Source organism: Suillus clintonianus (genome assembly GCF_016758775.1).
Source record: "Suillus clintonianus strain FC179 chromosome Unknown DEU56scaffold_39, whole genome shotgun sequence".
Lineage (NCBI taxonomy): Eukaryota > Fungi > Basidiomycota > Agaricomycetes > Boletales > Suillaceae > Suillus > Suillus clintonianus.
Genome location: NW_024539263.1, coordinates 135,846 through 156,822, shown reverse-complemented (window position 1 = coordinate 156,822; position 20,977 = coordinate 135,846). Strand labels below are relative to the sequence as shown.

At 47.8% G+C, this 20,977-nt stretch overlaps 7 protein-coding genes across 7 annotated transcripts; 3 read left to right on the top strand and 4 right to left on the bottom strand.

The window, feature by feature from the left end:
- Window positions 1–1,607: 1,607 nt before the first annotated feature.
- DEU56DRAFT_871562 (phosphoglycerate mutase-like protein) lies at window positions 1,608–3,203 on the bottom strand (the record flags this gene model as incomplete). Its single annotated transcript, XM_041355710.1, has 8 exons — window positions 1,608–1,736; window positions 1,788–1,951; window positions 2,005–2,169; window positions 2,220–2,367; window positions 2,478–2,606; window positions 2,659–2,714; window positions 2,763–3,024; window positions 3,072–3,203. 8 exons carry the CDS (start codon window positions 3,201–3,203, stop codon window positions 1,608–1,610), a joined length of 1,185 nt encoding a protein of 394 aa, XP_041208071.1.
- Window positions 3,204–7,260: 4,057 nt separating this feature from the next.
- On the top strand, window positions 7,261–8,934 carry DEU56DRAFT_901637 (VIT family-domain-containing protein). The gene is made up of 4 exons (XM_041356558.1): window positions 7,261–7,299; window positions 7,361–7,841; window positions 7,915–8,348; window positions 8,417–8,934. The coding sequence occupies exons 2-4, from the start codon at window positions 7,594–7,596 to the stop codon at window positions 8,719–8,721; spliced, it is 987 nt and encodes a 328-aa protein (XP_041208070.1). The 5' UTR covers window positions 7,261–7,299; window positions 7,361–7,593; the 3' UTR covers window positions 8,722–8,934.
- Window positions 8,935–9,191: 257 nt separating this feature from the next.
- On the bottom strand, window positions 9,192–10,112 carry DEU56DRAFT_805965 (uncharacterized protein). Its single transcript, XM_041353318.1, has 2 exons — window positions 10,089–10,112; window positions 9,192–10,029 (listed from the first exon to the last, which is right to left on the bottom strand). Exon 2 carries the CDS (start codon window positions 9,943–9,945, stop codon window positions 9,571–9,573), a length of 375 nt encoding a protein of 124 aa, XP_041208069.1. The 5' UTR covers window positions 9,946–10,029; window positions 10,089–10,112; the 3' UTR covers window positions 9,192–9,570.
- A 233-nt stretch (window positions 10,113–10,345) lies between these two features.
- DEU56DRAFT_363556 (uncharacterized protein) lies at window positions 10,346–13,116 on the top strand. The gene is made up of 8 exons (XM_041345866.1): window positions 10,346–10,532; window positions 10,621–10,722; window positions 10,788–10,906; window positions 10,957–11,266; window positions 11,323–11,423; window positions 11,472–11,634; window positions 11,686–11,849; window positions 11,901–13,116. The coding sequence occupies exons 1-8, from the start codon at window positions 10,436–10,438 to the stop codon at window positions 12,711–12,713; spliced, it is 1,869 nt and encodes a 622-aa protein (XP_041208068.1). The 5' UTR covers window positions 10,346–10,435; the 3' UTR covers window positions 12,714–13,116.
- Window position 13,117: 1 nt separating this feature from the next.
- On the top strand, window positions 13,118–16,056 carry DEU56DRAFT_363630 (P-loop containing nucleoside triphosphate hydrolase protein). The gene is made up of 8 exons (XM_041345867.1): window positions 13,118–13,366; window positions 13,424–13,484; window positions 13,538–13,749; window positions 13,803–14,001; window positions 14,052–14,809; window positions 14,866–15,210; window positions 15,259–15,726; window positions 15,779–16,056. The coding sequence occupies exons 1-8, from the start codon at window positions 13,223–13,225 to the stop codon at window positions 16,004–16,006; spliced, it is 2,415 nt and encodes an 804-aa protein (XP_041208067.1). The 5' UTR covers window positions 13,118–13,222; the 3' UTR covers window positions 16,007–16,056.
- A 49-nt stretch (window positions 16,057–16,105) lies between these two features.
- Window positions 16,106–17,694, bottom strand: DEU56DRAFT_913091 (uncharacterized protein; the record flags this gene model as incomplete). Its single annotated transcript, XM_041357487.1, has 10 exons — window positions 16,106–16,450; window positions 16,503–16,606; window positions 16,661–16,722; window positions 16,774–16,786; window positions 16,835–16,914; window positions 16,974–17,085; window positions 17,144–17,186; window positions 17,252–17,377; window positions 17,437–17,579; window positions 17,631–17,694. The coding sequence occupies 10 exons, from the start codon at window positions 17,692–17,694 to the stop codon at window positions 16,106–16,108; spliced, it is 1,092 nt and encodes a 363-aa protein (XP_041208066.1).
- Window positions 17,695–17,918: 224 nt separating this feature from the next.
- On the bottom strand, window positions 17,919–19,599 carry DEU56DRAFT_363464 (Clavaminate synthase-like protein). The gene is made up of 10 exons (XM_041345865.1): window positions 19,437–19,599; window positions 19,238–19,380; window positions 19,061–19,186; window positions 18,965–19,007; window positions 18,804–18,915; window positions 18,674–18,753; window positions 18,605–18,620; window positions 18,493–18,554; window positions 18,346–18,446; window positions 17,919–18,296 (listed from the first exon to the last, which is right to left on the bottom strand). The coding sequence occupies exons 1-10, from the start codon at window positions 19,498–19,500 to the stop codon at window positions 17,952–17,954; spliced, it is 1,092 nt and encodes a 363-aa protein (XP_041208065.1). The 5' UTR covers window positions 19,501–19,599; the 3' UTR covers window positions 17,919–17,951.
- Between the last annotated feature and the right edge of the window lie 1,378 nt (window positions 19,600–20,977).

Sequence of the window (20,977 nt, the reverse complement as noted above, 5' to 3'; positions counted from 1 at the left end):
CTGAAGCGATAGAAGTCGCTCGTGTGACTGCTATTTAGTCGAGAGTCTCTCTCATTCAGCCTATCAATCATGCAGTTTCTGATTTCCTTTGACTATTGCCTAGATCTGGCTCCTGCTGCGAAGCAATTGTGCCCCAGTCTCTGTCCTCTCATGCACACGAGAAGCCAATGAGGCGAATGCATCTCCTCAAGGCCGTAACCGATGACAGGGACTCGCCAATAGGTAAGTTCTTATTATCGCCGGTCAGCGGCATACGGCGCCTGACACAATATTACATTTCGATCTGATTCAGCAGAGCAAGATTAATTACCTGCATACTAATGAAGCGCAGACATCTATTTCCATCGATGAAAGATCGCATTTGACCCTTTCTCTGGCTGCTAGTAACATCGAGCGCTGGACATCTATTGCACAGACCGAAGTCCTACTTGGAGCGCACCTCACTCACTCAAGGCCAGTGACCACGTGCTACCAGTGACAACACCATGCAACCAGGTTCGAATGACGGGCAAAAATAAAGATAGTCTCCCCAAGGCAGACCCACATAGCATAGCCGCGGATATAAAACTCCACATTTCCAACCAGAATCTCCGAGCTGCTAGCGGCGCTCCCTCACTACCGAAGGGCCACTGACAGTGAGGCCAGTGGCAAATGTAGGCCGATACCTCATTCCCTGATTGAAGGGTATTTCTTGCTGGCCTTGGCCTTTCATGACTTTCATTCAAATCGGTAAAAAGTTGAGTCACCACGCTCGAAACCACGCTGTATGTGACATCATGCGACTATATTTCAAATATCGGACAAAGAACAACCCCGAGGCAGGCTGACGTAGAATCACCGCGGATATAAACTCGAACGACATCAACAAAAGTCCCTGGGCTCTGGGTCGCTTTCGCCACGAGTGCAAGTAGAAAATGGATGGTGTGTACTCCAGAGCTGGTTTAGGAGCTTGTCGCTTAGACAAATCCGCCAAGACAGCAGTACTTAGCAGCTGAGAATTACCCACAATCCCGGTGCCTGAAAGCATGGTGGGACTAATCCGACGTTCGACTAGCCAATAAGTTAACATCGGAACCCAATGGTAACTGGCACAAGTGGCATTAATGCAAGGTTATCCTGGGTGTCCTTCTCATCACTCGCAGTGAAGATTGTGGGCAGAAAACAGTAGCCTTTAATCTGAAATAACATCTTTCGTAATCGATTGCGAGTGTCACGGCCGTACAGAGTCAGTGACCGCTACTTGGTTCAAAGTTTCACACAGCTAAGCAATTTTCCCGAGGTTTGATGCGGCATGTCGTTTTTCGTGGTTTAAACTCCAGACCCACGTAGAGGTGGGAAGTATTGGAGAATTCAACCCTATTCGTACTGCAAATCGCAAGCATGTCCCACATGGATACAACGAGAACCTTAGACCTTCCTTTCAAAGGAGAGTTATTCGTCCTCGAAAGCATGGTCGAGCGCGAGGGAAATTGTAGTGCGTTCCAACCGTTCGATTTAAATGACCTCGTCAGGTTCCGGAGAACGAATGATTATTTTTAAAGGCCGAAACACATAGATAATTAGATAATTTTACATTACGGAGAAGACCCCCTGGTATGGCATGACATCTAGCCCGTGTAACCGGTACCATAGCCGTACAAGAAGGGGTCGTTGCTGTAGTTGTAGACAGAGCATCCGCGCAGGACAGTCTGATTGCAGGAGAAGCACCAGTTGTTGGTAGAGTTGATTGTAGTCCACTAAATGAAGTTGTGAGCAAGAACTTATACGTGTTGTAAAGAGCAGCTCACGAAAAGTTGTTGAATGAAACTGTCAAGCGTGATGCTCGTGTTGCCGAACATCTTAAGTTGACGGAACTCGCTGTCCTGAGTACCATTCTTGAACTTCATGCTGACCTCGTGCTGACCCTGCGAGTTCTGCGATAACTCGAGGGCAACGACAGAACCATAGTTGGCTGTGGAATATTATCAGTCTGCAGTGCTGGAATCATATACTATTGATACTGACCAATGCCAGCAATGTCGGGGTCAGCCAAGGTAGCATTCGTGACGTTAAACAGACTGATGAATGGCTTGTAGTCGATCTCCTGAATGTTCATCTTGACTTGGTTAGAAGTCTTTGTCATGTTACCCAAGGCCCAGAAGATCTCCGGGAGGAGTGTGCGAATGGGAACTGAAGCAAACGTTAGTGGAAACGCATTTTCCCATCGAATCTAAACTGACTTTGGCCGATGCCGTTTTGGACAGAATCGGTGAAGACATTGCGTTGGAGCCAATCAGCATAATAGCGGGCTTGCTGGAGGAAGGTGGGTGGTAGGGTTTCGTAGTAGGTCTTGTTATAGGTGTACTGGACATTGACGTGGTCGTATATCTGCGAGACGATATGGGCTCAGTCTGAAAATATTTTTCAAATGAATCCTTACATTCCACTGCACAATTTTGTTAGAAAAGCTTTCACACAAATGCAATGATATGACATACCATGTTTGAGAGGGTATTGTTGACGCCCCCCAAGTAAGGTTTCAATGCAGTCAGGAAGGGCGCGGCAGTGGTGGACATGTTTATGAATGAAGTCGAAACGTAAAGTCGGGCTAGGTGATATTGGAAATACTGTCTCCGTGCGTTACGAATAGATCTCTTGAAGGTAAGATGGATTTCATACCTCGCACTCCATCCAGCTCGTGAGAGACGGACTCTGCCAGAACTCCAAAGATTCGACTGCAGCGCATTAGTTAGAGGACAAAAGAGCAGCTGTGATTGACTTGCCTGGAACATATTGGTATCCCCCAAGAGGAGGGAGAATCACTGAACCATTTGCCAAAGTCAATTCCGACTTAGATGTGGACGGGTAGAGACCCTGAAGCAGAGCATATGCAGAGTTAAGGATAACATTTCCTCCACCAGCGTCTGCGCGAACTGCCAGCTGATCGATGTTTACCACGTCAGTGCTGATATTCTGGATGAAAGACGGCGAGGCTGGATTGAGATAAGTGTTACGAAGGAAGCTCCCGAGTTCAAATTCTTGTTGCTAAATACTCGTGAGCGACATCTAGTATCATAGCACAGAACTCTTACCTCTCCAAGAGGGGTGATGTATGCTTGGGTGGAGTTGTATGTAGTAGGGTCTTGGTAGTATCCCGTCCTGTCGCCGTGGCGAGCTAAAAGAACAACCCCAATGAGTCCTGCTGTGGTGGTGGTGTTGACCATGGCTAGAGCTGTTGAACCTGGAGTAATGAGGGCTTTAGCTTCAACTTTGTCCAATTTATAGCACGTTGGCGTGCGTAGCAATTTGACAATGGTTGCACCATCTTGAGACTAGCGTTATTTGAGCTGAATGCGCCAAGACGAATACCGCCACGCTTAGTGCAAAACCTATGGCGGGTATCGATGGAGCCAAGGATTAGGGTCCCAAGCGCTATAACATCGGCTTGTTGCCGTCCTGGAGCCGCAATGTCTGTCACACTGCGATCGGACTCAAATCCGTTGAAGTGTCGGAAACTCACGATCACCGCCCGCTGCATATGTCAGCGCGTGTTGCGCGGATATCATTCAAGGCCGCAGGGGTCAATGATACGCTGGAGCAGATGAAGCACGGGTCAATACTCAATTTATAGGTATGAGCGGAGTCTCAGTATAGAATGCACGTACATTCTTTTAATGCCAATCTACACTTCACGCACGCTCGAGTAGACCAACTTCCTAGAGGCGCCTGAGCAGGAACGCCTAGTAGCTCCTACTAGTAGCTATTCCGTTGGCAACGCAGATCAGACACGGCTGTGAATCGATATCGCCTGCCATTCTCTGGCATCGCATGCCTCTGTAATCGATATGATCATATGACCGGGATGATGAATCATTGATGCGATGAATGTTACCAATTTGGTGGCACTCCCATACTACTACCGCACTGCCACTGCCACCATCATGGCATAATGTCAAAGTTAGTGTGCGGCCTATGTTTAGGTGTACGACATGAAACCGGTGGAGGCATAATGAAAAGGGGGAAGGAAGCCTTCACAACATACACGCCTTCCTACACCGTGACCTCCAAGTTCCCTTACTAGTTGCAGCGAGGTCTTCATGCCCATGGTGAAACAACACTGAAGCATAAAATGGGACTCATGACGAACATGAACTACTCATCATCAATGGAAGGAACGACTGTCTCTGGGTTGCAAGTATGTGGTTTCGAGACTACCCAGATGGATCTCATCAGTGCCAGTGGGTAGGTGTTGGACAAGATTTTTGTTGGAAAACTTGGTTCGGTGCAGGCGGAAATAATTTGACCTATGAAGGATATCGACTGTCAAAATATGTTATATTGGGTCAGCTACTGGGGGCTAGACCTATATGACGATACGTGCTAAACGGTTAGCCTGCCAACTATCTCAGGCTTCCATGGGCGCAACTTGGTCGAGGAACTGGGCCGATCTGGCAGCGACCGCGCCAGTGCACATAATTCTCAAAAAACTCCATCGTACGGGTGCATGGTACAAGTAACGAGGACAGGTATCGGGCCATCTGCTGACTAGCTAGGTAGCTAGCTATACAAAGCGACCAAAAGCGAGAAATGGGACTGACTTTGAGAGGCAACTGCAGCGGGTCGGGCGTTGCCGACTTGAGCTAGGCAAAGGCCAAACGGAGGTTGAAAACACAACTGAAGTGCACAGCTACTTATTACAAATAAATGACTGGCCGTACAGGGGAGAAATCATTCAAGGACGATTTATCACGTCCGACGCTCTCGCGAGCGTTCGCCTTGTAGGACAGCCCGAGCACACTCAGGCGATTATCTCCCGAGCTCTGTCGTTTTACGCGGCAAGTGTATCAGATTGGACCTGTCAGTTTAAAGCTCTTCCTGCAGCGAGTTCAAACCTAAATCTAATGGATGCAGCTCCGAGTCCATTCGATTGTCCTCTGTCCTAGATAGACAAATGTCACAGTGAGTACTTGCTCTTTATCTTCAGTCTACCAATATATCATTCTCAAGCTAATGGAACATTGTATTTGCAAACATCCGGCGAATAAACTACATGCTGTAGTTGTTCCTGCTGCACTAACAGTCATTATTTCCCTAGTCGGACCTGTATTAAGAATGCAAGTTGCGCTACTAACAGAATGGAGGTTACCGAGTAGCTAACCACTATTGGTATACCGATCATGTCGCTAACCCTTCCAACAGTCACTTCTACCTATCACATCAGTGTTGTTCCTGCTGGCCAAAATGATAACGCAATGCTACATTGCATCAGGCGAATGGAACATGTTGTCGAACTTGTCCCTCAAGTCGTCTCAAGGTACTACGGGTCTGCAATCGTTCTTGCTTTGTCTATACCTTTCCGAGTCAAATTTCGATGATTTTAGCCCAACTTCTATCACATATATCCATCTTTCCGACATGCGTCGCGGTGCCCATAAATATCAGTATTACCTCGCCGAGAGCCATCAGATGATAAGAAGCGGCGGACAAACTCATGATAGCCGGTCGAAAGGATAATAACAGCTCTGAACGCGAGGTTTCCCAACTCGCGCCAGGAAATTTAACATGAATGCAGGTCTTTGTTCTTATAACCCGGAGTCCTGATTTGCGTCCATTTAGTAACACGTTTAACGAGAAAGAACACAAGGTCGTGTGTCGGTTGGAGAGGACGAGTGCGTATCGCTCCGGTCCCACTCCTTCGAGTTCTCTCAGGCTCTTTTCCATGCCTTGAATTGACAAAATCATGTTGGCGCACATGGCAGGGATATTTATGTTGGTCGTCCGCACGAAAAGCCCAGCAAACAACAACTAACAATATTGGTACCGGGCCCTCGGAGGCGATGTCGACCTAGGTCGGCATTTCCGTCACATCAGCGAGGCACAACTGTACCTTCTCGCATGTCTTCACCGTGTAGCATTTTTCTCCTTTTCGACCACCATACTGCTCATACCTACTCGGAGTCTCAGGGGCCAGCTCCGAGGAGATCCATTTTGGCTGGGATCTGACTACCAGTCATGATGATGCTGACCGCAGTTGTACACCAGGAAAGTCTCCATGTTTGTCAAGTCCCCTGGGCAGAAATTAACGAAATTTCATGAAGGAATTTGTCTCTGATGTCACGCGGGAGAACATACATGTCCGCGACTGTTGAAAACCCTGCTTAATTCAAATGTGATCTCTCACTCCTAAACCCGTGCTCTTTCCACAGGGACGCCCTTGAAGACTTCCGAGGCACCAAATGTGTGAGCATCCAGCTAAATTGGAAGTATCAGAAGTTTAGGATTTTGCCAACCGAGAGCTCATCTTATTTCAGATACGTTCGCTGTCAAATCCTGTGAACTTCGCGAGGGGCTGCCCCGCTAATAGCATCAAGTTCTGTGAGCGCGGAGCATGTATACATGTTTGGCGCTCCACATATTTATTCTCCGCGAGACCGAATGAGTAGTCCTGTGATATAGATCCGCAAGAAATTCTCGCACACACAGGAGCGGAACGGCACTCTGCTGCGGTGCATTGAGACGCCAAGAGGATGACAATCTGTGAGCTGACCGCTAACTTGGGAAAAAACTCATAAAGATAATCAACACAATGTAGACGACAGAAGGAAACATAATTCACTTGTGCATAAAGCACAGTCGCACTCAAGGCTGCTTATCTCGAGTAGGTGTCAGACCAGTTGCACAGATCTACTCTATTTCTGCAGCGAGACCTTTGGACGATCCGTCCCATGAGTGAGATAGGGCAGTAAAATCCTCGGGGTGATCAACTTGAACGGGATAAATTCAGCGGCTACCCCGCAGGAGACACGCAGTGCAGCAAGGTAAACTTAGAGTTCATGGAAGGATTCTTAGAAAGTGGTAGACAGTGCCTTGTGTGCACACAATTTATATATGTGCGTGAACTTCTCGCAGCAGATCGCGGAGGATCGTGGATCGCCCGTCCAACCAGAGGCCCTTCTGAAGAAATGCTTAGTAAGCTAGCGATTGGCTGCCCCCGGATTACAATTGCTTCGATATACAGGTGTTGCGATTGGTGGAAAACTAAGTAAACGGCACCTTAAAATAAGTCGTTAGCTTTGAGCTATTCCAAATGGAGTGGTTTCTGGCATTGTAGATTAGGCGTGACGTTTTCACCACTCAGAGGAAAGTAATGCAATAGACTTTGCAATATGTATGTGGGTGCCGATTAAAGCGACTCACTAAAAGAATCATGAATTTTCGGACCTTTTGTGTGGGCCGAATTCGACACTGGTGTGCTTGCAGTGAACTCTCGAGTTTTGGATATATCAATGTACTGATACGTCGTAGGAACTAGTCGTTCTGGTAGGCTCTATTTCGATTGTGCATCATGGTATCATGATCAAACGTTGACGTTGGCTGGCAGGCAGCTGGCAGACATCGAGTGCCAAATAGCTACGATTTCATTGGCCAACGCCACCGGCAACTAACGGTTAGCGTTTGTGCTAACGGATGACTTCAGCCTTTGTCCAGTGCGATTCCAGCCTTTTTCTAATTTCTAATCATTGGTTCCTTCGTGCCCGTCATGTTATATATAAGTTCCCTCGCTCCCATAAATTCTTTAGTCTTCGTTGGCCACCCATCCCCCATTAACCCGCCATGACTGTATCTCACCCGGACTCCACCAGCACTACCACAACTGCGGTTCCCCTACCTAGTAGAGATGCTATGGCTAGCGGTTCAGTCAACAGACCGCCACCAGTGTGGTCACTGGAGTCTAACGGAACCTTAACTCCACCACTTGTCGAAAAATGTGATAGACATGGCCGCCAGGATGGTGTTTGTTGCAAGGAGCTCAAGGACGAAGACGATAGAATCCTGATAGATCCTGATGTTATCCGCGACGTGTGAGTTTTCCTTGTGGCCTTCTTTCTGCCCTTTCCTAGCAAGTTATTGACATGTTTGGTGCGCCTTCTATAGCATTATTGGATTGTCGGATGGCCTAACAGTTCCCTTCGCCTTGACAGCTGGTCTGTCTGGCCTAGGGACTTCAAGAATAGTCGTTGTCGGCGGCCTTGCAGAACTCATTGCCGGCGCTATATCGATGGGAATAGGTGGCTTCCTTGCGTCCCAGGCTGAGCGGGACCATTATCGATTCTTGCAGCGCCACACCTACTCACGGGTGATGCGGAGTTGCGTCGGGGAAATGGAGAGGGAGGTACATGCTGTTTTGGGTCCCGTCGGTGTCGACGAATCTACTTCCCAGGCTGTCACGAATTGCCTGCGGAAAGTAGAGGAAGAGCCTGGGTTTGAAGAACGTAGACCCGCACCTTCCGATGAGGAGAAACCATCACGGGGGATGAAGAGCGAGTCTGGACTGACACCATTCTTACTGAAATTTGGAGAGGGGTTGGGTATGTGTATTTTTTTTTATCCTGGCGTTTGAAGTTGTTCTGATTGACATTACCTTTTACTTGTTCAGAGGAAGTTCCGACTCGCCGACTATACATTTCCGCGTTCACTATCGGCATGGGATACCTCTTGGGCGGTATTATCCCGCTTCTCCCATATTTCTTCATTCCTCGAGCGCTTGAAGCACTGCAAATTTCTTGCATAATTACTGGGATAGTTCTTCTCATATTTGGTGCCGTCAAAGCTCGAGTCACGGGGGCAGCGAGGAGTATCTGGGGGTACATTTGGGGAGCAGTCAGTACGATGGCTGTTGGCGGATTCGCTGCCGCTGCCGCCTACGGGTTGGTTGTAGCGGTGGAAAGATCGTCTATATGACATTATCATTTCCCTGTCGATTTTGGTGGTCTTATGATATCTCTCATACTGTTTGGATGATCCGCTAGATTAGTACGTTGCCTATTTTGTGGGATTTTTCATGGAATACCTATCCACAACATATAATTTCTTTTTCACATCACATACAAGGCCTCATCCAACTGTTTCAGTTGCAATTTGCACACTCGTTGAATTAAAATTTCCTTTGATGATACCTAATACCGCAGGCGGCAGCACAACGCTTGCGATATCTCGAAGTTTGCATCGTGATCAGCAGTGGAAGTATCCCCTCGCGCCTCCGCCTTACATACTATCCGACCTCGCAGGTCCTCTTTACAGAACAAGTGGAAAATAATTTGACCAGATTACACATGGGTATATTGCGTAGAATACAATTACCTTTTCATCTCGGAAGATAAGCCGCGCAGCGGCAATCACATGTAATGCATACAACATACATGCAGTCATTCGTGTATATAGTCATGTCAATTTTTTTTCCGCGTATGTCAGTTACTTCAAGTTTGTTGTCCAGCAATCATAACTCTATAGTGCTTCTAAGTGTTCTATAGTCAGTTCTGACAGGTCCTGACGTCTTCCGCGCCTGGAGACCGAGGTCTTAAGGAGCATGCGCCATGCCATCCAATCCACTGCTAGCCATTTGTTGGCGGAGATTATCTTGGGACAGATAACGGTGGCAAAAATGAATTGCCTACGCCAATCCACAAGCTTCTTCCACAAGGCTGTGGCGGGTGGCTTGAGTGGCTTTCATACATAATGGGAAGCAACTCATCAAGAATATTATTTATCTTAGAAAACGCGGTCACGATCGCGAGTAAATCGAGTGGCCGCTCAGTGTAGGGGGGCATAGCAAACGCTGCCCATGAAACTGGGTAAGCCAAACGGGCAAAGCCATATAAGCGACGGCCACCGAGACCAAGGAAACCTGTCAACTTGTATGCTCAGCTCAGTAAGACACGCGCAGCAAAAACACTTGATAGGGCACGAAGTAATGACCAAAAATAATATGTACGCGTACCAAAAATACCAGGATGAACGTGATAGTTGCGCGGTCAGAGTCCTGTGCCTGCCCGGGGCAGCTCGATGAGGTCTTTCAGGATCTAACAGATCAGACGTTGAAGGTCGAGGGGCAGGAACTTGAACGATATCCAATGAACAGATGCTTAAAGGGTGACCGGCCCGAGAGAGTTTGTGGGTATATTTCATTGACACTTGGCTTCGTTTGCCACGAGTGATGGGAGGCAATGGAAGGCATACGAAACCACCTAGATGAGCTAGGTTTGTCAAGCTCTGGATGCGTTGCTTGAGTACCAGTCAGAATTCAACAGTCGACGCTTACTTGCACTTACCTGTAGGCTGTGGCCCGGTGTGGCGGCCTGAAACCTCCTTGGGCCTAACTGCCATACTAGCGGGTCACGCCGCGAAGACCCCGAAACCAATCTACGGCTGTGATGGTTAAAGCGGGTTGCCCCACGATCTCCACCGTCCTGTAGCCTTGCTGCAGCCTGCTCGCCATTCATTAAGCTGCTCAGCGCTCAGCCCAGCTTAGAATTTTTGCGAAGAGTAGTGGATGCCGTTCGAACTGCAAATTTTGATTTCAGACTCATCAAGGTCTTCAAAACTGCAAAAACTCTGATCTGGCATTCCAGTGCACTTCCTACCCGCTTTTTCTTTCGCCCGTACGGCGGTTAGAATCATGCTTGTACAGACATCCGGATCAAAAGTCAACATGCTTGCTGAAGATGACTTTGGAATTGTCTATCTTATAGAGAATGCTCAACAGTTTTGGTCAGGTACGTTGTATCACATGTTTTAAACGTCTCCTTGGGACATAGGGAGAACGCTCGAACTTATAATCGCGGCTGCATCTGTGACTTCTAGAGCTTGATGATGTCCTTCGAGTTCCCAGCGACGGATCTGTCACGTTATCCATGTTAGACACTGCACTCAGGAGGTTTGTGTCCCTCTGTGCTTCTTACCACGGTCAGCTTCGCCACAATTGCATAACCTCTCCGTCATATGTTAAAACACATTATGTCTGATTATAGAACAGTTCCTTCAAAGTCCAATGCAACTGGAACATGCATGCAGTCTTCTGCTCGACTCCGAGTTGTTCGCGTTTCACTCTGAACGGATGTGCGAGTTGGCCATCGAAGATGTCGAGTCTGTGCGCAAAACTCCTTATACCACTCCTCCTGCGCTGAAGCTGGCTTATAGAAAACAGATCCGCACTCACAACTCATTCTATACAGCATACTATTATTCTACGGTCGTCGTCAATCGAACTTTATTCGCTCCCATAAGCATTGGCAACCACTAATACCTCTTCTCATGGATCACGTTTTGGTGGAAATAAATCCAGATACAGAGGACGTCTATATTGGGGCACCCTCCATATCAAGTGGTTCCGGTTCACGTTCCAGCATGGTGGTTGGCCACATACCCATAGAGGCCAAGCTAAGGAGTCTGGGTGTGAGGCTACTCTATGAATTTTGTCGGGTTCAGAAACTGTCCCTACATGACTTGAGTATGTGGCTCTCTTGCTTCAACGATGATGCACTTATTGACCAACACCCTGCACAGGTGTTTTCAACGATCAGTTTCTCGACAGTTTGTTTGAGCTTGTGGAGCAGACTCGATTTATGCCCGATGAAACTCTGAATTATTCCGTAATCAAATTGATCGTGAGAGCGCAAAATTTCTATGAAGGTTGCACCTAACCTCCTTGTCAGGTCGCATTGAACGAGCAGTTCATGGTAGCCTCTTTAAGCAATAACCAACAGCCTGGAGCCAAGGAGCCCGAGTTGCATAATCGAGTGCTTACCGTCCTGATATCTCGTCTCGGATCTAGCAAGACTTTTGGTGAAAACATGATATTCATGCTCAATCGTGCTTGTGAGTAACTAAAGGCATTGATGAGTCACTGACTGAAGTTTCTTTTGATAGCGCGATCTGCTGAAGACCTGTGTATGCAACTTCTGGTGCTCAAGCTTCTTTACATTCTTTTCACCAACAAAGCAACATCAGAATATTTTTACACAAACGATCTCCGTGTCCTTGTGGATGTTTTCTTACGCGAACTGGTTGACCTTGATGAGGAGAGTGAATCTGTGAGTCTTGCAGCGCCGCACACGGAAGCGGTCTGAATATATTCCTCACAGCTTCGACATACCTATCTTCGCGTCCTGCATCCACTACTCACAAAGACGCAAATGCGAAACGTACCATATAAACGTCCGCAAATTGTTCTTGCCCTCGAATCTCTGATTCAAAATGGCAATATCCGAGACATCAATCCCACAACGAAACGTTTGGTCGAACGATGTCTTGGAGGGGAATGGTGTGTGCAACTACGAAAGACAACGCACGATAAAGATGCACTCAAGCGTCAAGGGGATTTTCGGCACAATAGCCCAAGTCACGACATCATTGCGTCCACGACGCAAGGCACTGTGTCCTCGCGAGCACCAACTTCGCCAGACGTGGAGCATGACTCCGCTTCCAAGGCGCTGAACTTGAAGCCGAAGGCCCTAAAGCACAGTAGAAGCGTTGAAAGCATGCACACTCCCACATCTCCGCGACTACCCTCTCCACGATCGGTCAAAAACACGTATATGCGTTCTAGCACAGACAGCACTACGAGTTTGGCGGCTGCAACCACTACTGCACCCAGACGACGAGAGAAAGCTAGTTCTGTTGATGATGTCAATGTTACACTTCATCCAGAGAAGGGTGTTCTCGTGCAGCAAACCAGACCGACTTCATCTAATTCTTTGAACCTTCCTTCAGTCACATCTGTCAATCACAAGGTTCGAAGGCCTGCACCTGCTCCACCTAAGAGAAGAAAACCACCCCCAGTGCCTGTCGGAACGACCAATGGCGGCGCCACAATCACAACCATCGCAACTTCTGCTTCTACTCCATCCCTTGGTCAATTAGGGAAGACCAGCAAACTGGCGTACCGCGTAGCATAGAAACGGACAGTAAGTATCGATACTCGTCTGTATTGGCCTTCCTCTACATTTTCTTCTACCCACTTCACTAGGAGTTCCGGAACTCTGCTTTACACTGGTTGTTCTATCATCACTTTTCTTGTGCATTAATCATTTGCATCTGGATCCTCCATCTCACAGCTAGGACACTCATCATTGGATACAAATTGTATAGCTTCCTCACAGCACTTATTTAACCCCTTCGTTGATCATGATCACGATCGATCACGTCCCAGAATTTATCTCACTTGATTGCATTCTTACATTCTATTTCTTGCTCGCATCCTAAGGCTAAGGGGGGTGTTTGCTCTAATTTTCTTTCTTCGAAGTTGGCGGTCATTTGAATTTGAATTAAATCTACATCACTGACGTAAGCACAAATTCCGGTTTGCAGTAATTACATGCAGTCACCGAGGACTCGGATCTGGTGAGCCGTTAGCCACAACTCCTCAGTCTCCTGCAACTGCGAGGCAACTGCGATCGTCACCGAGATGGTAGATCAAGCTGGATCTTCGACACTGAAGGAGTTGAAAAAGCCACGGAAGAATGTAAAGCACGGATTGCGACTGGCGAAAGCCAAAAGGCTCTCAGAGAAGCAGCAGATTGAGGCTTTGGAACGTGCAGCAATGGAGTTCGTGAGTTATTCAAGTCTCTGCACTGTTGAATGCAACGTCATCTCAAGGGCGGGTCAGGAGCCGCGAGACGGTATCCAAACTTTTTCTGATCTTCCTATTTCCGACTTCTCGAAAAAAGGTGTGATATAAATCTCTTTGAACGCGACTGATTATGACGTGTTCCACGCACAGGACTCAAAAAGTCATTCTTTGTCAACATGACAGAAATCCAAGCGACTAGTATACCAGTCTCTTTGAAGGGCAAAGATGTACTTGCAGCTGCTCGCACTGGTAGCGGAAAAACTCTTGCTTTTCTCATTCCAACGCTGGAGATACTGTACAGGAGAAAATGGGGCCCCCAGGATGGTCTAGGCGCGGTAATAATTTCACCGACCCGTGAACTGGTATGTCCCACCTATCCTTAGTTTTTCAGTCATTTGATGGTTACATGACCAAGGCTGTACAAATTTTTGACGTCTTGCGTTCCGTCGGAGCTTTTCACACATTCTCTGCAGGGCTCGTGATAGGTGGAAAAAACATCAAGGATGAGAGGGAGCGACTCGCGCGAATGAATATTCTGGTTGCCACACCGGGTCGACTGCTGCAGCACATGGATCAAACGTTCGGCTTCGAGTGTGATAACCTGCAAGTTCTCAGTAAGTTCCGGACCGCGCTTTGTTGCCAAGTATTAACCATGCTTGCAAAGTTCTTGACGAAGCGGATCGTATATTAGACATGGGATTTTCCAAGACGTTATCCGCATTACTCTCTCACCTACCGAAATCACGCCAAACTCTACTTTTCTCAGCTACACAAACCCAGTCTGTGTCACAATTAGCTCGCTTGAGTCTCAAAGACCCCGTTCACATTGGGGTGGATGGAGCCAGCAGCTCGTCGGCTACTCCAAGCACCCTTGCACAGTACTACTCTATCTGCACATTGGACAAGAAGCTTGATGTCCTATGGTCATTCATCAAAACTCACCTAAACTCCAAGGTCCTCGTCTTTTTGTCGACTGGGAAGCAAGTTCGTTTCGTTTTCGAGACTTTCTGCAAGATGCATCCTGGAATGCCGCTTCTGCATCTGCACGGGAAACAGAAACAATCTGCCAGATTAACTATGTACACTCGGTTTACATCTTCTCAACACGCAGTGCTATTCGCTACTGACATAGCTGCACGCGGTTTGGACTTTCCTTCGGTCGATTGGGTTGTACAGGTCGATTGTCCGGAGGACGCTGACACCTACATTCACCGAGTAGGCAGAACGGCGCGTTATGAAAGCTCCGGAAACGGCTTGCTACTCATCATGCCCAGTGAGGAAGAGGGCATGAAAGCCGCACTAGAAAAGAAAGGTATCAAGATCGACAACATCAAGATTAGACCTAGCAAAACCCAGAATATACAAAACCAACTCCAGAACCTTTCTTTTCAAGATCCAGAGATCAAGTATCTGGGACAACGTGTATGTTTCTACTCCAGGTCTGCGTGGTGAATTTTGCTGCTCATCAGGAGGTTCAGGCTTTTGTGTCATACGTTCGTTCTGTCCATCTTTACAAGGATAAATCGATATTCAAAGTCGATGAGCTTCCTGTGGAGAAATTTGCCGAGTCTCTTGGGCTGCCGGGCGCGCCAAAGATCAAGTTTTTAAACAGAGAACTTGTAAAGAAACAAAAGAACGCATCTCGAACGGTTGCGGCCATTCAGGCCGAGATTGAAGCGGAGGCCAAGCAAGGGTCTTCTGATGACGAAGATGATTCTGAAGAAGCTGCTTTGTCGTCCGACGACGATGCGTTAACTAACGCTGCTCTTGCTCCAGATTCCAAGGTCAAGGATGATGATTCAAAGCTTTCCATGTCTACTAAAGTGTGTGGCATTGCATTCATTTCATCGTTCCTAACTCAGGCATTACAGCCCGGCGTGCGCACGAAATACGATCGAATGTTCGAGCGCAAAAATCAAAATATTCTTTCTGCGCACTACTCGAAATTAATTGATCATGGCGACGCGGTTGATGACAATGAAGACTTTATCACGCTCAAGCGCTCAAATCATGACTTATCTGACACCGACGCAAACCCGGAGATAGACAACCTGTCGAAGAGGAAACTCAAGCTGTCCAGAACGAAACGTGCAGTTGCTAAGTTCGGCCAACTGGGACAGAAGTTAATATTCGATGACGAGGGAAACCCTCACGAAATTTACGAAATGGTGGACCCTGCCGAATTCTACAAAGGGGGTCTCGAAGGGGCGAAGGAAGCTGGGAAGGCCTTTGTGGAAGGGGAGAAGGCCAAGCTGAAAGGCGCGGACGTGGTCGATAAAATGGAAGCTAAGGACAAAAAACGCGAAAAGAAGCGCAAGCGGAAGGAACGAGAGAATGGTGTAAGTTCTGTGTCCCTCCATTGCGAAATCCTGCTCAGAATGTTCTCCTCAGGTTGATCGCGATGATGCTCATGGGGGAGCTATTGCGGAACTTGCACCCTCTGATGATGATGGGTATATATCCCCTGAATTTGACCTGCCGTCGGACGATGACGTGGATGGCACATTGTCGCCGCCGCCAATCAAACGGAGTAGACATTCAGCTTCAACCAAAAAGGATTCCGAGAGCCTTGAAGACGAGGAAGAGCTTGCACTTCAGCTGCTACGTAACCGCAGATAGGGTCAGGATGCTGTGCGTATGCAGTTCATCAGAATCCATATGTTCTCCGGCACCCAACAGGCAGTGCAGGCACGGCCGCACTGGATTTACATTGTAGCTTCAGTTGTAGTGCTTGACTAATACCCCGTTGATGACCTCTTGTTCCACGCCTTTCTCCTTTCCATTCTCCAGTTCTGATTGGCCATAGGCAGATGTCCTCCCTTTCCTCCATTGTTCCATCGTTGGTGCCTCGCTATCGTCGCAACGCCTCTGAATACCCGCTCTTTGCAAGACTGGACTTTCGGCCATCGGCACCAACTTGACATCGTCGTTGGGCATGGTAAAGTAGAAGACTCCAAGGCGAGCATAGCCACGCTGATCCTCTGGGGGCTTTACAACGCGATGGATTGTGCCCTTGTAGTACCCGCCGGTAAGGAAGTCCAATGCGTCGCCTGCGTTGACAACCTGTAATCTCTTCATTATGTTGTGCGTTGAGGCGTAGAACGTGACCACCCACGATTGCATTTTCTATATGACGGATCCAGCGCCATTCGCCTTCACGGGTCAGAATTTGCAGTGCGGCAACAGGTTGACTCCATAGAATCGTAATGCTTCCAAAGTCTTGCGGTGACACTGGTGAGCACAGGTTTTTGTTTCGTGATTAAGGTCACCGACCTGTGTGTCCCTTCAGCCAAACGTTCTTTGTTTTGGTTTCTTCTTCCTCTGTCCGTGGGTAACTAAACTACATGAACTTGAGAAGACTGGAAATTCAAGGAAGCGCTTACTACTTCATGAACCTGACTGATGGATAAGTCAGCAACGATTTGGAATGTTTCAAAAAGTATGTACCATATGTCTCGCCAACGGCGTCATAGTCATGATTGTTGACCAGCGTGTCCTCGGGTAGCTCGAGGCTGCGTGCAATAAGCCTTAAAGAAAACCTATCATCAGGTGATCGTCCTCAAGCGCAGCAGTACTATATATATACCTCAGAATAGGATGCAACACGTTGAAGTGATTGTGTTTGCAGAACTCCTTGATCTCTGGGAGCAGATGACGGAGGGTCTCTGGGTGTCCTCGTTTGGTCACATCGCGATTGACTAGAAGGATGTCAGGCGAGTCAATGAAGAAACTCAAACTCGAATGTATTCTGCTCACTGTTATAGTGCTCAATCTGGTCGCGGACTCCACCATCGATATGCTGGATTCGATTGACTTGTGTAAGCCAAACGCTCATGTGTTGAGCGAGACACGACCGCCACGCACCCAGTAATTCCGTAATTTATATCCCTGGTACGACCCGGTTTGTTTCATTGTTCCGGCGAAAATTTGCTTCTCGCTGTCGCTGACGGCCGAGAAGGGTAGATCCGCGATGTCAAATATGCGACCTGTCTGGTGCCAAGAAGATATAAATGAGCCACATGATATATGGTATGAGGAAAATGCCTCACTTGGTCTTGCGAATACCCATGATTCACGACATAGAAGAACCCATGGTTGAGGAGGGCCTCCCTTACTTCAATTGCGAGCGCGGCCCGACCTTCTTCGGTGTCGGCTTTCGAAATGTCGATGATAGCAAGGTCGGCGTACTCCACTGTCAATGCACACCTTAGCGATGGCGTTCAGCAGATAACTTGGTACCCACAAGTTTCTCTGGTAGGAGGTGCGGCAACATAATGCGGCACGTAGGGCAAGGTAAGACTGGGCATTGTGATCAAGGACAGAGGGGGATTGTATATTTGATCCTCCGATACGTCCTTATAAACCTCAGGCCTCAGAGCTCTTATGTGCATGACCGCCGGACCGTAATGTTGGAGCAGCTGATCACCTCATTATCAGGGCACATTGCGCACACTTTGACTGATGCGCTTTGGGATAATCCTAGCTTCGAAAGCCCCTAAGGCAGAAGTAAGGTTGTACAGAGGCCTGGTTTGAAGGGCGCAGGATGTCCAATTTCCAAATATAACTAGTTGTAATGCTTGACAACAATGCCATTCAAAACCTCTTCCTCTATGCCAGGCTCTTTGCCCTTCTGCAGACCGCCCGCTCCATATGCACTTATTCTTGCAACTCTCCAGTCCTTCATGGTAGGAGCTACATCGTCTTCACATCTGCGCTCAACCCCAACCCTCTCAAGGACTGGACTGCCCGTTATGGGTACCAGCTTGACATCGTCGTTCAGGAAGGAGAAATATATCATGCTTAGTCGCGTGTAGCCACGTTGATCGATCGGAGGTTGCACAACTCGATGGATCGTTCCCTTGTAGAAGCCTCCCGTGAGGAACTCCATAGAGTCACCAACATTGACGAGCTAAAGGATTTAAGTAAGATGGAAGGTCTATCGCAGGGGAAATACGCACCAAAGCGTTATCAATATGCTTGACCCAGCGCCAGCCTTGTTTCGTTTGGATCTGCAAGGCAGCAACAGGCTGACTCCAAAGCAGAGTGATACTTCCTATGTCTGCTACGGTGTAAGCAAGGCAACATTTTGAGAAAAGTAGAGCGACCTGTGTGTCCTTTCATCCAGACATTTTTTGTCTGGACTTCATCTTCTTCTGACCTAGGGAAGCTAAGAGAAAGTCAGATATAATGGCATGTATCATATTTTCGTAGGCTTACTATTTCATAAACCTCACTAGCGGCCATATCAGAGCCTCGGACACGGTTGAGAAACGAAATAAGTCGTACAATATGATCCTCCGGGTGCATCAAAGTCGTGCAATTTAACGAACGTGTCTTCAGGAAGTTCAAGGCTCAACGCCATGAGCCTGAGAAGCGCAGTCAGATTCAGGATCTGAAGCCAAGGATGAAGACGTGCCTGCAAATTTCGTGGATAATGTTGTGGTGATTATGGCGCACGAAGGCATCGATATCGGGAAGGAATGGTCTGAGTGCTTGTGGGTGCAACAAGCTATGGACGTGGCGGTTGCCTAGCTAAGGATGTCAGACTTTCTCCGCTATAAGTGATTGTGCGCGAACAGTTATAGTGCTCTTGTTGGTCACGCACACCTGCATCGATGTGCTGTTCATGAGGAATTAACAGCAGTAAACGGCAAGTGTCATCGAACGGTCTACCCAGTATTGTCTCGGTTTGTAGCCTTGGAATATGCCAGTCTTCAAGCTGTCTCCAGCATATGCCCGTTTCTCGTCTTCAGGTACTTGGGACATGGGAATATCTGCAATATCGAACATCCCCTCCGTCTGCTCCGTAGGTAAGAATACGCGAGAGGAACAATGTTTGACATATTTCACCTGAGCTTGGGTGTACCCGTGGTTGATAATATAGAAAAACCCATGAGTAATCAAAGCGTCTCGTAGTTCAACTGCCAGTTCCGCACGGCCTTCTGCGGTCGCTGCTTTAGATAGGTCGATGACGGCAAGATCTGCATATTGGACTGCGTATGAGAGGAAGATTAGATGCATCATAAAATGTCACATTTATATCACCCACGGTTCTCCTTGGTAGGCGGGGCAGGGACGTATCTTGGAGTTTGTGGGATCGTCAGACTAGGCATTGTAATACTTGTGCTTCCAATTGGATCGAAGGAGTACTATTCCCCATTCTCCCTTTTAAACGCAGGGCGCAACGAAGATCATCCGCGCACCAAGAAAAGCCGTGCGCATATGATAACCCAAGGAGCGAGTGTGGGACTAGATGGTGTCAACCCCTTCATTGAGCCCCTGGAAGATACTGGAAGAAGCAATCGTTATTTACAGTGTTCTTGCCAAGGTTCAAGAACCACGACCTGCCAGTGAAAACTCTGTCAGATGTTCAATTGGTCAGATAGGGTCTCAATGATAAGTTTAACTTTGCCCCGGCAGGAATTGTCCGACCCCATGATAACTTATGAGTGGTCACCTGCATTGTGTCACCAGGAAGTGGAGATCCGGATTACTGTGTTTAGCCTAGTTCAATGTGCTGAGTAGTACGGTACAACCTGATCGGCGCGTATTCCTCTCCGGCGGAAGAGCATGTATGACTGTTTGTCACGGTATGAATAATGAATAGGTCAATAGGTCGAGAACATTCGTCGGTAGTGCACTGGTGGAACATGACGCGCATTGGGGACCAACCCTTTCTCCATTAACAGTGAGTCCCGTTAGATAGCGCAGACTCTGTGTGGCGCTTGAATAGGACCCGATTAGCTTTTTTTTTGACCTTGCTAGGCCTATGAGGCTCGTCGGACACCGCATGACAAGCCCACTAGTCATGCCAGCGGGTGGTGGTCCGACATACATAGACTGTCATATGTGCGTATTAGTAGGTTAGCTATAGTGGAGATTAGGTGGTCCATCATGATTATGATGAATATTGTTTGGTTCGATCTTAAGCACTGTATTTCGTTCTCCGAGCGATACAACCTATTATCTTGCTTGTATGATATCATAACGTCACGGCTTGATGGATGGTAATGGAGCCCCAACACGGCGAAGCCAAAGTAGGCTGCCATCTAGTAGTAGAGCGGTTTATGTAAAAGGCTGGTTCTGAAGTTTTATTACTTGTACTTAGTTACCTTTGAACAAAAAACGAATTCTCCTGCGCCCTGCGGCAGAGTACCTGAGAAGTGTTAATCACACAGATCATCCCTCGCCGCACACCACTGCAAGTTGACACATGCACGTACTCTTGGAAAGCAATTAAACTCGTTGCGCTTGCTGCATCGGAGTCGTCCACGAGCTGAGGGTGATATTCTCGAACGTTAAGGATCAACGCCGATCCTTAGCGTTCGAGAATATCTCGATCAGACGCAATCCTAGCACAAACATTTGCCCCAGCATGACCGAGAAACATTGAGGAAACCCAATATAAACCTGAGCTCCCAGGGAAGTTGTGTTCTATAATAATAGAAATGATGAACAATAGTCGCATGCAGAGGCCAGTGACAGATCGGCATACCGCTGATATCGTTCGAGACAAATAACCAAAATTGAAGGAAGAAATAGTGCGGACCGTCAGTAGGCAAAGGGACCTATACTGAGATAGAAAGCATT

What these genes read in the sequence shown, in the direction of transcription:
- DEU56DRAFT_901637 (XM_041356558.1), top strand. Translation starts at nt 7,594, where the DNA reads ATGACTGTATCTCACCCGGACTCCACCAGCACTACCACAACTGCGGTT. An exon ending in CCTGATGTTATCCGCGACGT is followed by an intron (nt 7,842 to 7,914) that starts GTGAGTTTTCCT and finishes CGCCTTCTATAG; the next exon opens with CATTATTGGATTGTCGGATG. An exon ending in GAAATTTGGAGAGGGGTTGG is followed by an intron (nt 8,349 to 8,416) that starts GTATGTGTATTT and finishes TTACTTGTTCAG; the next exon opens with AGGAAGTTCCGACTCGCCGA.
- DEU56DRAFT_363630 (XM_041345867.1), top strand. Translation starts at nt 13,223, where the DNA reads ATGGTAGATCAAGCTGGATCTTCGACACTGAAGGAGTTGAAAAAGCCA. An exon ending in TGATAACCTGCAAGTTCTCA is followed by an intron (nt 14,002 to 14,051) that starts GTAAGTTCCGGA and finishes ATGCTTGCAAAG; the next exon opens with TTCTTGACGAAGCGGATCGT. An exon ending in AGCTTTCCATGTCTACTAAA is followed by an intron (nt 15,211 to 15,258) that starts GTGTGTGGCATT and finishes CAGGCATTACAG; the next exon opens with CCCGGCGTGCGCACGAAATA.
- DEU56DRAFT_805965 (XM_041353318.1), bottom strand. Translation starts at nt 9,945, where the DNA reads ATGAAATATACCCACAAACTCTCTCGGGCCGGTCACCCTTTAAGCATC.
- DEU56DRAFT_363556 (XM_041345866.1), top strand. Translation starts at nt 10,436, where the DNA reads ATGCTTGTACAGACATCCGGATCAAAAGTCAACATGCTTGCTGAAGAT. An exon ending in ATTCCGTAATCAAATTGATC is followed by an intron (nt 11,424 to 11,471) that starts GTGAGAGCGCAA and finishes CCTCCTTGTCAG; the next exon opens with GTCGCATTGAACGAGCAGTT. An exon ending in ATTCATGCTCAATCGTGCTT is followed by an intron (nt 11,635 to 11,685) that starts GTGAGTAACTAA and finishes TTCTTTTGATAG; the next exon opens with CGCGATCTGCTGAAGACCTG.
- DEU56DRAFT_363464 (XM_041345865.1), bottom strand. Translation starts at nt 19,500, where the DNA reads ATGCCTAGTCTGACGATCCCACAAACTCCAAGATACGTCCCTGCCCCG. An exon ending in ACGGGTACACCCAAGCTCAG is followed by an intron (nt 19,187 to 19,237) that starts GTGAAATATGTC and finishes CCTACGGAGCAG; the next exon opens with ACGGAGGGGATGTTCGATAT. An exon ending in ATTATCCACGAAATTTGCAG is followed by an intron (nt 18,754 to 18,803) that starts GCACGTCTTCAT and finishes TGCGCTTCTCAG; the next exon opens with GCTCATGGCGTTGAGCCTTG.